The sequence below is a fragment of the Equus caballus genome, chromosome 4, assembly GCF_041296265.1.
Source record: "Equus caballus isolate H_3958 breed thoroughbred chromosome 4, TB-T2T, whole genome shotgun sequence".
Taxonomy (NCBI): Eukaryota; Metazoa; Chordata; class Mammalia; order Perissodactyla; family Equidae; genus Equus; species Equus caballus.
Window position 1 is genome coordinate 60,416,759 of NC_091687.1, and position 15,068 is coordinate 60,431,826.

The 15,068-nt window shown below is 40.7% G+C and overlaps 1 protein-coding gene across 29 annotated transcripts in view; it reads right to left on the minus strand.

Moving 5' to 3' along the window:
* OSBPL3 (oxysterol binding protein like 3) overlaps positions 1-15,068 on the minus strand; it is a 178,128-nt gene that overhangs the window by 35,713 nt on the left and 127,347 nt on the right. For 16 of the 29 annotated variants that reach the window (XM_070265732.1, XM_023639389.2, XM_070265737.1 and 13 more), the window contains 4 exons: positions 14,151-14,281; positions 10,506-10,613; positions 4,335-4,469; positions 3,340-3,433 (listed from right to left, as the gene is read on the minus strand). In XM_070265732.1, coding sequence (XP_070121833.1) covers positions 3,340-3,433; positions 4,335-4,469; positions 10,506-10,613; positions 14,151-14,281 — 468 coding nt within the window. The remainder of the gene's footprint in view (positions 1-3,339; positions 3,434-4,334; positions 4,470-10,505; positions 10,614-14,150; positions 14,282-15,068) is intronic. The other 13 variants (XM_070265735.1, XM_070265742.1, XM_023639391.2 and 10 more) reach the window with 1 other exon arrangement.

Genomic DNA, 15,068 nt, shown 5'->3' on the forward strand with positions numbered 1-15,068 from the left:
AAAAATCACTGCAAATTCTGATAAAAACAATTGTGTCTATTATAGGAAAACTATAAATGAAATAAAAGTCATTCTTTATCCCACTACCCAGAAATAGCAATAGCCATTTACACTTTGGATTATTTCCATTCAGCGTTTTCTCCATCCATATAGCTCATAATGTATATCTAGTTTTATGTGCTGCTTACTCAGTTAACATTAGTATTTTTCTGTGCTATTCAAAATTCTTCTAAAACATCATTTTTAACGACTCAAAAATCCCATGCTATGGATATGCCATAATTTACTGAATCTTTCATCTACTGTTGGACTTTTAGATTTGTTTCAATGTTTTGCTATGATCCAAAAAGAAAAGCAGAGAATATTCATATTCTTAGATATTTAATTATATATCTGATTTTTTTTAGGATATACAGAAGTGGAATTAATATGTCAAAGACTGAATATTTTTAGACTTTTGCTTCATATGATCAGTTGGCTCCTCAAAAAGGCTGTATTCGATTTCACATTTATCAGCCGCATATGTAAGGGTCCATCTCCTGAGAACTTTCCAGGCTTGTCATCATTCATTTTTAACTTTTGGCAAATTGTTAAACGAATGATGCTATCTACATGTTTTAACCTCCATTTAAAAAATTCCTAGTATAGTTTGGAATGCTTCATGAATATTTCCTTTTTTCTGAATTGTCTGCTTTCCTATTTATATATTAAGACCATAATCTTTTGTTTTTATATTTGTTTTACAATTTAATCCCCATTTGACATTTACCTTTAAATTTGGTCCATGCGTTTTTTTGATGAATGAAACATGTACATTTTAGGTGTTTACATCTATCAATCTTTTCCTTTGTGACAACTTCCATTGCTTCATGCTCTGAAATTCTTTCCTATCCAAACTGAGCCTATTTTCAAATGAAATCTTTTGCATTGAGAACATACAACAGTGCAAAACCAAGATTTTGAGACCAACATATGAGAAAGCAGTATTTTATCTGTTTATATTTAGTTAGTAAAAATAAATATTTAGCATTTATTCATTATAAAGCCAATCACTCTGAATAAATAAAGAGCCTTCTCTGATGAACAGAAAAGTAGGAAACGGGTCATATTTTGCAGTTTCATGTCAATCTGAGCAACCAATGAAGTGCTGAATTTGTTTTAATTGCTCAACATGGGCAAAAATCTGATTTACACAAGTAAATAGCTGCAAATGATAATAGTTTTTAAAAACAGTTTTCTGTGTAATCTCAAAACATTTTCTTTGATTACACTAACCTAAATTTTGAAAGAATACTATATGACTACTACTACTAATGGCTAATAAATTTACTCCGTGGCAGCAAGTCTTCTCAGCGTTTTACATATATTATCTCACTTATTCTTCGTAACAATCTCTTGAGGTAAACAGTATTATTCTCCCCATTTTACAGATGAAGAAATTGAGACACAGAGCAGTTAAGTAACTTGCCCTAGGACACATAACCAGGGAGTGGCAGAGCTGGGGTTAACTGAGGAAACCTGGTCCCTGAATCTATATTCCTAACCACTTATCTCCCCTCAGCACCCAGCACGGTGACAGATCCTAACATGTGCCTACTGATTTTGGGGGGAAGAAATTAATAGGGAGCATTTACCTTCCTAAATACCTAGCATTTACTATGTCAGAGAAATCCTAGTGTAATAATTTATCAAGACCTTGATCTAATCCTTTTCCCTTTTGTAGGCAAACCTGTCTCATAAGAGGCCAAGGTTTCTTCCACATCCAGACTTTTCAGTAGAGTACCAATGTTTAGAAATCTAATCTTCCTCAGAGACAATTAAACTGGAGGACACCTATTTTTGTTGCCAAATACCGCAGAAGAAGAGCTGGGTTTGGCCCAGTGTCTATTTGTGCTAAGGCAATACTGGTCAGCACTCCAGCAAAATGGCTGTGGAATAAGATACAGAGAACCAGGCTTAACTTCTTATATATGCTTTCCAGGCTGGTGTCAACTCAGTATAGCTGTAGTCTTAGGTTCTGGGGCAAGTCCTCTGTTCTCAACTTTGACCTCTGAACCCTCCATCCCTGTGCTCCCCTCAGCCCCCTCCCTAAGGCCTCAAAGAGAAGGAAGACTTAGCATTTGTTGGTCTTCCTCATCCACAGTGGGAGTCCCATTTTAGTGTGTGTGCTGTTTGCCAAGGGAATAAGTGATGTTCTTCATTCCTCTTTCAATTCCTGTTTCTCGAAAAACAAGTAGCTCCTGTATTATTGGTCTTCTCCTTTGAACCAACTGTTCTCAGACTTTTCCACCAAAGGATTCCTCTCTCCAGAAACATTTCAAGCAAGATAGAGCATAATAAGCATCTGACTTCTAGCAATTGTGATGCTCAAAGGATGTGCTTCCAGGGGATGGTACAATTATCTTTCTCTTTTTGTGGTCCCCCAAAAAGCAGGTTCTTTGGCATTCAGATAACAACTCATCATCATTATACTCACACATACTTACTGAGTCGGGAAGCACTGAAATATCAAAAAGGACCTGATATGGTCCCTCTCCTTTGTGTAAGATATGAAAATAGGTGGTGCTCTGGGCATCCAGTGAGCGACACAGATAAACCTAGAGACTGTGGGGCACACTGAGTACCAAGACTGGGAGTATTTGACACTACAGGACCCAGGCAGAGAACTGTCTAATGGGCAGATTCTTCTTAGGGGCATCTTCCTAAACAGGCTTCAGTCTGCTCGCTGAGCTCCTAAATCATGCCTGTTTGGGGACCAGACACTCCAGGTACCCACGGTTCAACCTTACATTTCCTGGGCGCTATTTTCACTCTTGGGACCCATCAGTAACAAAGGGACATCTTAGGATGCCTTGAGGCCTCTCTTCTAGGGGGCAGCAGTTTATTACTTTCAAATGTGTTATCTTGAAGAGTCTGAAGTTAAATTACCACTTAGACTAGACCTTCTATTACATAAGTCCTATAGAATTCCTAAATTATTAAAAACACTAGATACCTGGAGGCAAGAAGCTATATTCTAATATGTTTGCAGACAGAATATTTTATCATATAAGGGGTATCTGTTGCATTAATTTTTTTTTTATATTTACATGATATTGGCATATTTTTACTTTATAAAATAGAAGTTTGCATGAGCAAATTTATTTGAATGAATATATTTTTCACATGAGTGCTATCTCATCAAGGAGCACTCACGTTCTCCTCGAGGGTGGGGACCCCATCTTAATGTTCTGACGTAATCCTTGCTGCAGATCGCTGTCTGCAGCAGGTACTCTATATATGCTTATTAGTCTTCTGTGAGGGTCCAAACTCTCAGAGATCAAGTAATTTAAATCTTACCCAAAGTCTGTCTCTCATTATCTAAATCATTACTGAGATTGTCTAAGGAAAGGTTGTCACTTATGTCACTGACGTACGAATCATCTTCAGAAATCTGTGGGAAAGGAGAAATAATATACATTACAGTGAGAATTATCAAGCCAGATTTTCATAAAACCTTTACTCCAAATGATCAATCATGTTGAATCCCACATTACAAACCTATAGAAATAATTTTAGATGCTGTTTTCAAAGAGGCCCATACATTAGTCTGCCTAGGAGGTGTTCAAAGCAAACACCTATTATTAAAATTCTTATACTTTCTTGATTTGTTCTCACAAGGAAAAGGCAAGTAAACTCAAGATTTTAATTATTATAAGAATTCTTATTGATTCAGGCTGCATTTTTAGAATTTGTTAGTGTTTGGGTAGAATGAGTTGTGACTTGTCTTTGAACTATTTGTGAAAAAAAGAATCGTCTATGGAAATTAATAAACAAGATTAGTACTTCTAAACAGAAGGGGTGAAATTATCAATACACACAGCAATGCCAACTACGGTATTTGCCTATTCAGGAAAGTATGACTTTTATGCATCAATTTAAATAACATCATTATATAAGTAAATAATTATAATTATTACATATTATAAACTAATATAGGTCAAATTCAATGGTTAAAAAATAAATAGATGCTAATTTCTGGACCAGGAGTGGAAATATTACATTATCAAATAGCTAGAAGTCCAATTTTTAACCTGTAATTAAAAAGAGGTGTAACAAATCAAGTAACAGAAACCAGGATGTGCCCAGCATCTGCTACTTTCACAATCTTTTTTTTCTAAATTCTTGTATCCTTTTGAGCCTTTTAGGGTATGAGTTATAAGAGGACCCTCAGAATGTAATCGTAGAAAGGGGCCATCAAGTTTGGTGTTTCTAAATAAGTGTTTACTGAACAGGTTAATCAACGAAGCAACAAAAGAGATTTTGAGGCATTTAACAGAGAACAGTGCTCAAACCTCATTTTCTGAAGAGCTTGGAGATAAGAGAACTTCCTGTGCGTCAAAAAATTCCGAAAGGGAGTCAGTGATGGAGAGTCTGCTTTCATTGGAAAGCTGATGGACCAGAGCTCGGTTGTCATCTCTGGAGTTTTCCTATTTGAAACACAAAAGCAAAAATGCATATATTTGGAAACAGTCTCAAGAGAAACAAAATAAACAACTGATTTCATGGTATGATACACGAGGTCACAGGCCCAGGCAGATAAGCAGCTCAAAGCAGAGGTCAGCTCCAAAGCTGAGAAGCAAGCCTCACACAAAACAAAATGAAAAACGGAGGTTCCCCCAGAATGGGCGCCTCGCTTAGAGGCGTCATCACTGCTCAGGCACATGTACCAAATCTTAAAGCAAAACAATTGTCCAGAGCAGTCTTTGTGCCATTTAAGAGGGGAAAAATTCCGACTCTCTCTGAATCATATCCTCTTATTCTCTACCACTGCAGGATGTTTCTTTTCATCCTAAAATTTCCTCTAAATTGTACTGAATGCATGTCCTTGCATGGCTGGTTCAGAGCAACATAGCTTTCTTCTGCCTCCATGCTCTTGCAGAGGCCAGCATGCTGCTTTTGAGCCATCCCTTGACAAATAAACTGTGTGTTTTGGTCCAGGAGTGCCCCTGGTGGCAGGTCATTCATTATTCATGGATGAATGAGATAAATTATCTTTGTCCGTCTCTTTCCAACCACAATGACTCTGCGAGGGAAGGAAATCCCCAACCCCCTTTATAAACCTCTCCACAAACAATACAACAGAATATCATGATTTTCTCATCTTGCACGGCCCTCCATTCCCACTTTATTGGGTCTAGACTTTCCCTCGGGGAAAGACCTAAATACTTTAGGAATATGTTTTCTATTTAATTTGCAAGTGAAAATTCAGTTCAACTCAGCAATTGAGCAACTGCTTTGTGCTGGCCATGGAGGGATATAATGAGGAAGAAGACAAGGTGTCTAGCCTGAATGAATGGTGTAGGCCACACACCCAACACACACCAGACCAAGACTGTGGAATGGAAAAAGTGCTCTAGAAGTGGAGAAGAAGGTGAGATGGATTCTATTAGGGGGCTTTGGTTTGGGGAGGGCTTCAGAGAGGAGGTGACGCCTGACTAGATGTCAAGAAATGAGAACAGATTCAGGACAAGATGATTCGATTCCTCCGAATCAGAGAAGAGTACTGCCCTGAACTTGCCGACAGCTCACATTTCTCACTGAAAGGCTGATATATGAGCTGTTTCTATATCACTTTGTATCTGATAAATGAGTCCCAGAATAATCTGGGGAAGAAAAGTCAAAGTAGATTATGTCTTTCCCAGAAAGAGTGCAGGACGCGCCCCTCAGTCTCGTAAACAAATTACACCCAAGATGGGGATGCTACAATGGGAGGGCCACAGCAGATTTTCATAATTAGTAAAGGGCAAGTGGTCCCTTTATGAAATGTTTACTTCAGGAACACATTTAAATGTGTATCCCTTTCTCTTGGATTCTTCCTAAATAAGACAGCTGGTCAAGGTATTCGTTTAAAAGTATCTTTACCCTATTTTCACATCCATAGAGCATTCTGAAAAGCAGGCTTCTTCTCCACCCTATCCAAGAGATCGCTTTGGGCTCCATCAGTAAGTATCACAGCTGCCACCTTCCAAGGAAGGGCCTCGCTCCTCCAAAGAGGAGACACCTAGTGAATAACTGAGCTCCTTTATTGCTCACTGAAATAATGGATTTGTCCTGTGTCTTTGATGTGCCACTGCCACTTGAGACTCTAATGACTTACTGACCTGTCCCACTCATTAATTTATTACCAGTCACTCCTGCCCTCTCTCTATCTCCCTCCTCCTAGACTGATGGGTCAGAAGGATTTCTTGGCTGATCAACACTGAAAATAACAGCTAGACCTTTCCAGTGAACACTCCTCCAGCAACTTCCTATTAATACCTACTGAAAACCCAATGGCACCATAGCGGCCCCAAGCCCCCAGCACAGTGTCTTACACAAGGCAGGGCCTCCCCTATCATCAAGTCAATAGTTTCCCCACAAGTGGGTAAGGGCTGAGTGGTTGTTTCTCTATTTTTTACGTTGAAAAAAGATAAACAGAGAAAAGGGAAGGAAGGGAACACTCATAATTCCATCACACTAAAACAACTACTATAAGCCTTTTGATGAATTTCTCTCCCATCCTTTTTATACATACAGCTTTGCTGTGTTTGAAATAATTATAATCATAATATATGTGTGTATACATAGCTATATATTTATAAACTTCCCCCAAATAATATGGTACCATAATCGTTTTTTCAAAATTAACATTTGTTCTGAGGATAAAAGGAATATGTGTTCAAAACAGAAATTACAGAAAAATGTAAATAAAATAAAACACGCATCACAAAAGTCACATCCCCCAGATGTGGCCCTTATTAACCTGTTGGTGCATTGCTTCTATTAAAGCATTTGTGTATATATATATTTTTAAGTTTGAAAAACCGGGATCACACTATACATAGTCTTTGTATGGTCTGCTACATTTGTTTAACATTATACTGTGAACTTTTTCCCAGGCTGTTAAGTTTTTTGAGACAATGAACTTCAGTTGCTATTTTATTATACATGTGTGTCATAGGGTAACCATTTCATTTATTGGAAACTAAGGGTGCTTCCAAATTTGTAAAGATGGCGAGCATGTTTGCAAACACGTCTTTGCTTGTTGCACATTAGTTCTTAGAATCAGTTCTCAGAAGCAGAGTGTTGGAAACGTTTAAGGCAAACTATATATCACCTAACTACATCTACAAGTAAGAGAACCTCTGTTTCTTAAGGGCACCAAATACTATCATTTAGAAAAATTTTGTGCTAATCTCATTGTTTTAATTCATATTTCTTTGTTAAGAATTAGGTTGAACATTTTTTCCTTTTTAAAAAACTAGCTGTAGAGATGTTAACATTGGGCGAGGCTAGGTCAGGGTGCATGGGACCTCCCTCAGCATTTCTCTGCACTTTCCTCTGAACTTATAAGTATTGCAAAATAAAAAGTTAAAAAAAAACTATCTGTTTTTGGGGTTTTTTTGGTGAATTGTTTTTTTTCCATTTATTTTTTGAGGTCTTAAGTCGCTTGCTATTAATTATTAAGATATTACCACCTATTTAGTATTATCTGAATCTGACATTTTCACTGAAAACATTTTTCCTAGTCTATTATTTGCCTCTCTATTTTTTCACAAACATCTTTTTCCCCCCTGAAAAACAAAGTCAAATTTAGTCAATATTTGTTTTGTAATTTTTCCTATTGCTTCCAAATTTAGGAAGTGTTCCCTACTCCAGCCATTTGATAAATATTTAAATCAATATTTTCCAGTTTGAATTTTTATATTTAACTCTAATTCTCTGGCAATTCATCTTAGTGTGTAATGGTAAAATTTAAACTGTGTTCCAAACTGCTTTTGAGTTATGCCAACCTAACTCACTGAAAAATCCATCTCGTTCCCATTGCTTTTTGAGTCTCTTCTATCACGTTTCTTTCTTTTATACAGTAATGGTGTTTATGCCTGAGATAGGTATTCTGTCCCATTCTTACACCATCACCACCGTATTTTCACCATGAGCTTCACTCTGTGTTTTATTTTCTGGCTTGGGATGTCTTTCCTCACTATACAGCAGGGTGATGCTATTGTGAAAACAAGTGCTTTGGACTCTTTAGATTTGGACTTAAATCCCAGCTCTCTCTCTCTCTTACTAGCTGTGTGCCCTGGAGGAAGTTACTTAACCCCTCTGGGCTTTAGTTTCCTTGTCTCTAAAATAAACTAGCATCACTTATCTCATAGAGCTGTGGTCAGGATTTTGTGAGATAATGCATTCAAATGCATATGGATTAGCAAACAGGCAATTAAAAGAATTAAGTTCCCTTCTTCTTTTAGACTTCTCTTTAAAGTTCTTGCCTATTTAGTCTCTTCAGTGAACTTTAGATTTAGTAGGATGTTATCCCAAAGCCACCTAGCCTTTCACTTGGAATATAAATAATAGAAAAAAAGAACTAACAAGCTGATAATTAAATGTCCGCATTCAGAAATGTAAAGGAGGAGGACTTGAGATGATGTGGGAGCCACTTCTGCTAGAAGAGGGGGAACCGTAGAACCCAAGCAGTCAGGTCCGGCTCCAAGATGGCCAACGTGCGCAGCTCAAATGGACCAGAAGGAAAGCAAGGAACAGAGGCCCGAAGACAGAGCCGCCGGGCTGCCCACTGTGGGGACCGACATTCCTGATGTTTGAGGTGCCCGTAAGCTGCCTAAGAAAAGTAAACTGCAGTCCAGGTTTGAGGCTCTGGGGCGGCCATTCCCACTCACTCTTGTTTCCTGACGGCAACAACGGCTCTTCCCTGCGCGGGAAAGTCAGCCTGAGTCACTTGGTGAGAAGCAGGCGGAAACACGGAAAACAGAAAGTCCCTGAAGAGGAACCAGGTCAACCACACAACTGCAGCCTCAAGTCAAGGGTCTAGAAAGCCGTTCTGGCGGGTGTGAGGGTGAGAGATGCAACTGCTCCCCCTCAGGGACCGTTTACAGCAGGTAAGCCTTCAGCTACACTACCTGTGAGAGCAATTCAAAAACATGCGTTTTAAAGACTGGTTTTGCTTTCCTTTCAAAAACACAAACAGCCCCAAGTATATACACTGAGCATAAATTCATAAAACCATAAATGAAGGGTCAACTTGCCATTTACCTATTTAACAACTTGCTAATGCATCAACGTAATTATGTGATAATGCTCTTTAAAAGGTAAGCACTGCCTGGAAACAGACATGAAACCCAGTGGAATGCCTTGGCGTTTGGCAGCAAACATCCCTCAGTGATGGTCGGTCATGGCAACGGGGCCCTGCTTTAGCCAATGTGCAGATTCAAAAGAGAGCTCATCCGGTAAGCATATGTCTTTGCCCAGGCCTAAAATGAAGGCCACCACAGGTAACGTTTGGATGCTCAATCCTGCAGGAGACTCAGGTTAGGTTTGGGCTAAAATGACTGAAAAGATCTCTTGGGGGTAGTGCGTGTGTAGAGGAATTTCAGTCAAGCGACATGTGTGTAGAAGAAATAAGAAGCCTGCGGCCTCTGCAGAGCGGGTAACTCCCCCATCAGGAGAGAGGGTCCGTCAGCAGGAGGCACAGCCTGTAATGCACACGGCTGTGGATGCCAGGGCCTCGCGGGCTGTGCACTGACTGATTCAGCCCCTGGTCTTCACGTGACCCGACACAACTCCCCTCCCCGGAGCGGGGGAAGGTATTATGTGAGAGTTTTATTTTCTTTGAGGACAGGAAAAGGAAAAAGATGGACTAAGATTAAACATTAGCAACGCCTTTTAAAAATTTACACGCACACACACACCTGTTGTATATTACCTTCCCTATTTTTTTTTAAATGCACTCAGTCTAATAAACTTGTTAATAAAAAATTTAGCACATCCAAGGCAGGCACACAAATATAAGAGACAGCTAAAAACAGTTTTAACCCTTATTACCCTTTTCTACTTACTTTTCAAGTAATCCAGTTATAGTTTTCTGAAATTTCTCATATTAAACACATTCGAAGAATATTTTGGATAAACATCCCCAGTGTTGAGAAAAGACATTTTTAACATACTATGAACTGACTGACACACTTCAACTGTAATACACTATTTTTTTTCCCCCTCAGAGTGTACAGCTGTGCTTTTTAAAAGGAAAAAAAAAATCCCAGGAAAGGGAGAAGGGAACAGCCACAGGAAAGGAGAGTGGTTCTCACGGAGGGAGCAGAGGACGCGGGCACAGAATCGGGACTGGGGCTCAGAGAAATTCAGGTTTCTTCAGAAGCAAAAGGAGAAAGTGCTCGTCTCTCTCCAGTTCCCACTCCAGCAATACCTGGCGAAAAGCGCGATACTGAGGAGGAATACGGGGTAAAGAAACACCAAGGGAAGAAGAGTTTTGAAGACAAACAGCAGTTAACAGCATATTCCCAAGAAAGCCTTGGAACCAGCAGCTCCCAGGCCCGGCAGCAGCGGTGGGAGGCAGGTACGATGTGAGCACCCCCGAGAGGGAGAAGCATGGAGACCGAGCGACTGGGCGGAGGGCAACATGGGAGGGGGTGGCGGTGGCAAGACCTTACCAGACAAGAAGTCTTACCCACCTCTGCCAGGGTGTCACCCGACTTGGCAGCAGCAGGGGGGTCGAGGAGCAGAGACTCAGCATGGATTCTGCATAAGCGTTCTTTAAGATCTGTGTTTTGGGCTAGGGCCTGGAACATGTTAAAAATAGTGGGGCTCCGTTAATAAATAGATGTTTCAGACAAGCACAGCAGTGGGCCCAGTGTGACGGAGCCCAGAGGGGGCGTTTCCTGCACTTTTCCCTTGAATGCTATCTAAGAGGATACTGGCTCTGAGATGCCTGGGAGATAAAAGGTATTAAATTCTGGAAGGCACGGCCCTTCTCTAATCTCATTTCCAGAGATGGCAGGAGGAATCAGTAGGGCTTTCCTTTCGGGGGAGAGGGCATCTCAAACACCTTCAGCTCTTACTATGACTGGGGGTTTCACAGCCCCTCCTCCTTCCTGGCTGCTGGTAGTCTCTTTCGCTACCTCCTTCCTCATGATCCGAAGCTTCCTCATCTTTAAAGAAGATGCTGCTCCCACCCCTTACCACTGGACATATTTTAATGTAATATAATTTCCACACCAGTGGAACTGGATCCTAGGAAGTATGCTGGGAAGCAGGATGTTGTGGAGGATTAATTTTATTATTTTCCAATATAGGTGGATAACTGTTTCATTCATTCTTCATGACTAAGATATTTGATTTTTAAAAAAAACAACTCACTTTCACTTACCTGGATAAAGGCTAAGGACCAGGGCCCTGAAAATGGGGGGTAGGTGTGAGATGTGGGCACACGTGAGCCCACCCCGGACCTCTTTTTATTTCTCCCCGGGCAGGTCTGATTCCCTATCCCAGCCTCCCAACTAGGAAGGAACTAGCTCGAAGGTAAAGGGAGATGCTTCCTTCATGCTGGGATCCTGTGCATCAACTCTTCTCCAGATGATCTGTCTTGGAAAGTTTGTCTGATTATCCCCCAGATGCTGCCACAGTCAGCTCCCCAGGTGCTTGCACACAGATCCATCCTATCTGTTTGTCTTCCTGACTCTCTTCCAAAAAGCTCAGAGCCTTTCCCAGCCATCAGGGCCCACAGGTCTACCTGCTGAGAGCGCAGAAGGATGTGGCACTGGCTAACCCACTGCCTGGATCTCAAACACGGATTTTGGCTTTATTTTTCAGTAACTATGGATGGAATGGGTTATTTGGAAATTCTTGAAGATTATTTAGGAAACAGAGCAAATGTTTCTTAATTCACCCACCTATATGTAACAATCTCCACGGGGCACTCACTTTATTCTGGCCAATATGTCACTGATATCTTAGTATATATAAGCGGCTGGAACCTATAGCAGAGGCTAGAATCCTAGTATGGCCTGAAAAATGGGTCATGTTAGTAGCTTCTCTTTCCTTGGTAAGCCACAGGCAGAAGAAGGAGAAATACCAAGATGACAGATACAGCATAAACATATCCATTCTGATAGCCCTGAGATGACTCTAAAAATTTTATTTTTAAAAAACAAGTCTTGAATCTAATCAAGAATCCAAGCCAAAAAGAAAAGAAAGGATCATTCTGTTTTATCTTAAATTTTCAAAACCCTGAACGTGGGAGAGAGTGAATTCCTTAGCAAAGGTAACAACTTTGGCCTAGGACACCACGGCCAAATGGGTCTCCGTGGCCTCCACCAGACAAGCAGACGAACAAGATGGGACCAGACCTGCATGGGAGGAGGGCAGCGGAGAGGAAAACCACAGTGAAAGGGACTTTGGGGAGCCCATCAGAGGTATCTTCTAAATGCACTAAAAGCCAACCTACTGGGAACAGTAAGAAATGCTTTACCACTAAAAAATAAACTTTAAAAACAAAAAAGGAACCACCTTGCTTCTCTCAAACCAAAGAAGCACCCACTGTATGGCTGGCTGTCTACTACAATCCAAAAGGGGATGTTCCCGTGTCTGACCTTAAAGAACTTGGAGCATCTCAAGGCAGACAACATTAAGACTCTATGCAAGTTATTCTTTCTTTCTTTGTTTTTTTTTTTTTAAAGATTGGCACCTGGCCTAACAACTGTTGCCAATGTTTTTTTTTCCTTCTTTATCTCCCCAAATCCCCCCAGTACATAGCTCTCTATCTTACTTGCAGGTCCTCCTGGTTGTGGCATGTGGGATGCCGCCTCAGTGTGGCCTGATGAGTGGTGCCATGTCAACGCCCAAGATCTGAACCAGCAAAACCCTGGGCCGTGGCAGCGGAGCTCGTGAACTTAACCCCTTGGCCACGGGGCCAGTCCCTGGGTTATTCTTTCTTTCTTTCAAAGATAACATACTTGGAATTTTCAACTGAGTGAATATTCCTCAAGTATTCTACAACAACAACATGTACCACTGGTAATATATTTATCATTAGCATTACACTAAGAGAATTACTTTGGGGCCAGCCTTGTGGCCAAGTGGTTAAGTTCGCACGCTCCGCTGCGGCGGCCCAGGTTCGGATCCTGGGCGTGGACATGGCACCGCTCGTCAGGCCACACTGAGGCGGCGTCCCACATGCCACAACTAGAAGGACCTGCAGGTAGGATATCCAACTATGTACTGGGGGGAATTTGGGGAGATAAAGCAGACAAAAAAAAAAAAGATTGGCAACAGTTGTTAGCTCAGGTGCCAATCTTTAAAAAAAAAAAAAGAATTACTTTACTTTTCTCCGTAACATGATGAATTGAAAACATGAATGGATATTTTCTAGTTCTCTCAAAGCCTGAATTAGCTTCTGAAAACAAGATCCTAAAATCCATCTCCCCTACCTGACCCTAAACAGAAAGTTCAGCATTGCTTCAGATGGCAATTTCACATGTGCTCACACACTCTTTTTATGGGAGGAATTCCAAAACAAGCAAAGAGTAGTAGCACATAAGCAGGCTATTTTAAAAGTTCTCCAGCTTTTTGACAGATCCAGAGTGAGCAACCAGACAACGTCAGGTATTCAAAACAGAGTTCTAGGATAATGGACTTCAATGCAGCCCAAAGGGAATCGATGAAGAAAGGAGAGTGAACAAATGACAGAACAGCTTACTGAAAAAGATCTGAGGCTTGACAGTGATTCCTTTGATGCTGTGAAGGCATAATGATTGCCTGACATTCTGTATGACTCATCTCTTTGTGTCCATAGGGGGAAAAAAGCTAAATGTTTGTAGTATTAAATCAAATAAAATAACTTTCATATCTTTGAAAGAGTGGTAGATAGGCTCAGTAATGTGTGAGTTCAAAATTTCACTCTGCTCCCTGTCATTTGGAAAGTCAATCTAAGCTTGTGAAGCCTTAGGTACAGAAATCTCCAAACCATCAGATTTTATAAGCATAAACAGACAAATGTCTGTAAGACACACACAAAACAAAAGCTTTACAGAAACAGAAAAATCAAGATAAAGAGGAGGGAACCAAAGTTAAAGTACTTAATGCTCAATAAAATATTAGCTAGTAAGACTTGGGGTGGGCTCAGTTTTGGTGTTTGGAACGAGCAGACCTCATGAAAGGTTAGAATATAATTTGGATACTTTGTTTGGTTTTCTCATGAATTTTCAACGCGGCCATGGAAATCATGAATTTTCAACACAACTATGGAGATGGAAAATATAAAAAATGTGTGGGCCTGGACACATTGTCAGGCATTCCCGTGACACAGATGTGGAACTTACGGATGACAGGGCGTGCTTCAGACCAATGACCTGAGCAGACGGGGTGCAGGAGGCATCCTGCTCCATCAGCTGCTTCAGCTTCTCTCTCTCTGCTGACATGATGGTAAATGCTGACCTTAAAGTGAAGTAAACTATAAAGATATAATCATTATAAAAAGGAATAAAGGAAGGGGCATAATTAAAACAAGATACAGAGAAATGTGTTTCTTACAAAAGAACTTAGAAAAGTAACAGCCCTGAATACTTTGAGCATAGCAAATGTACACTCTAACATTGACTTTTTTTTTTGAGGAAGATTAGCCCTGAGCTGACATCTGCCACCAATCCTCCTCTGTTTGCTGAGGAAGGCTGGTCCTGAGCTAACATCCGTGCCCATCTTCCCCTACTTTCTATGTGGGATGCCTGCCACAGCATGGCTTGACAAGTGGTGCACAGGTCTGCACCCGGGATACGACCAGCTGAAGCCCAGGCTGCCGAAGGAGAATGTGTGAACTTAACTGCTGCATCACCAGGCTGGCCCCTAAAATTGACGTTTTTTTTTTTTTTTTAACATTTTATTTTTCCTTTTTCCCCCAAAGACCCCCCAGTACATAGCTGTATATTTCTAGTTATGAGTCCTTCTAGTTGTGGCATGTGGGACGCCACCTTAGCATGGCTTGATGAGTGGTTCCATGTCCGCACCCAGGATCCAAACTGGCGAAACCCTGGGCTTGCATGCCAACTTAACCACTCAGCCATGGGGCCAGCCCCTAAAATTGACTTTTAAAGAACACATTTAGAATGAATAACACCAAGAGTGAACCCTAATGTAAACTCCAGACTCTCAGTCATAATGATGTTTCAATGTAGATTAATTGATTCTAAGAAATGGACAACTCTGGAGGGGTGTTGATAGTAGGGGAAGTTGTGTGTGTGTGT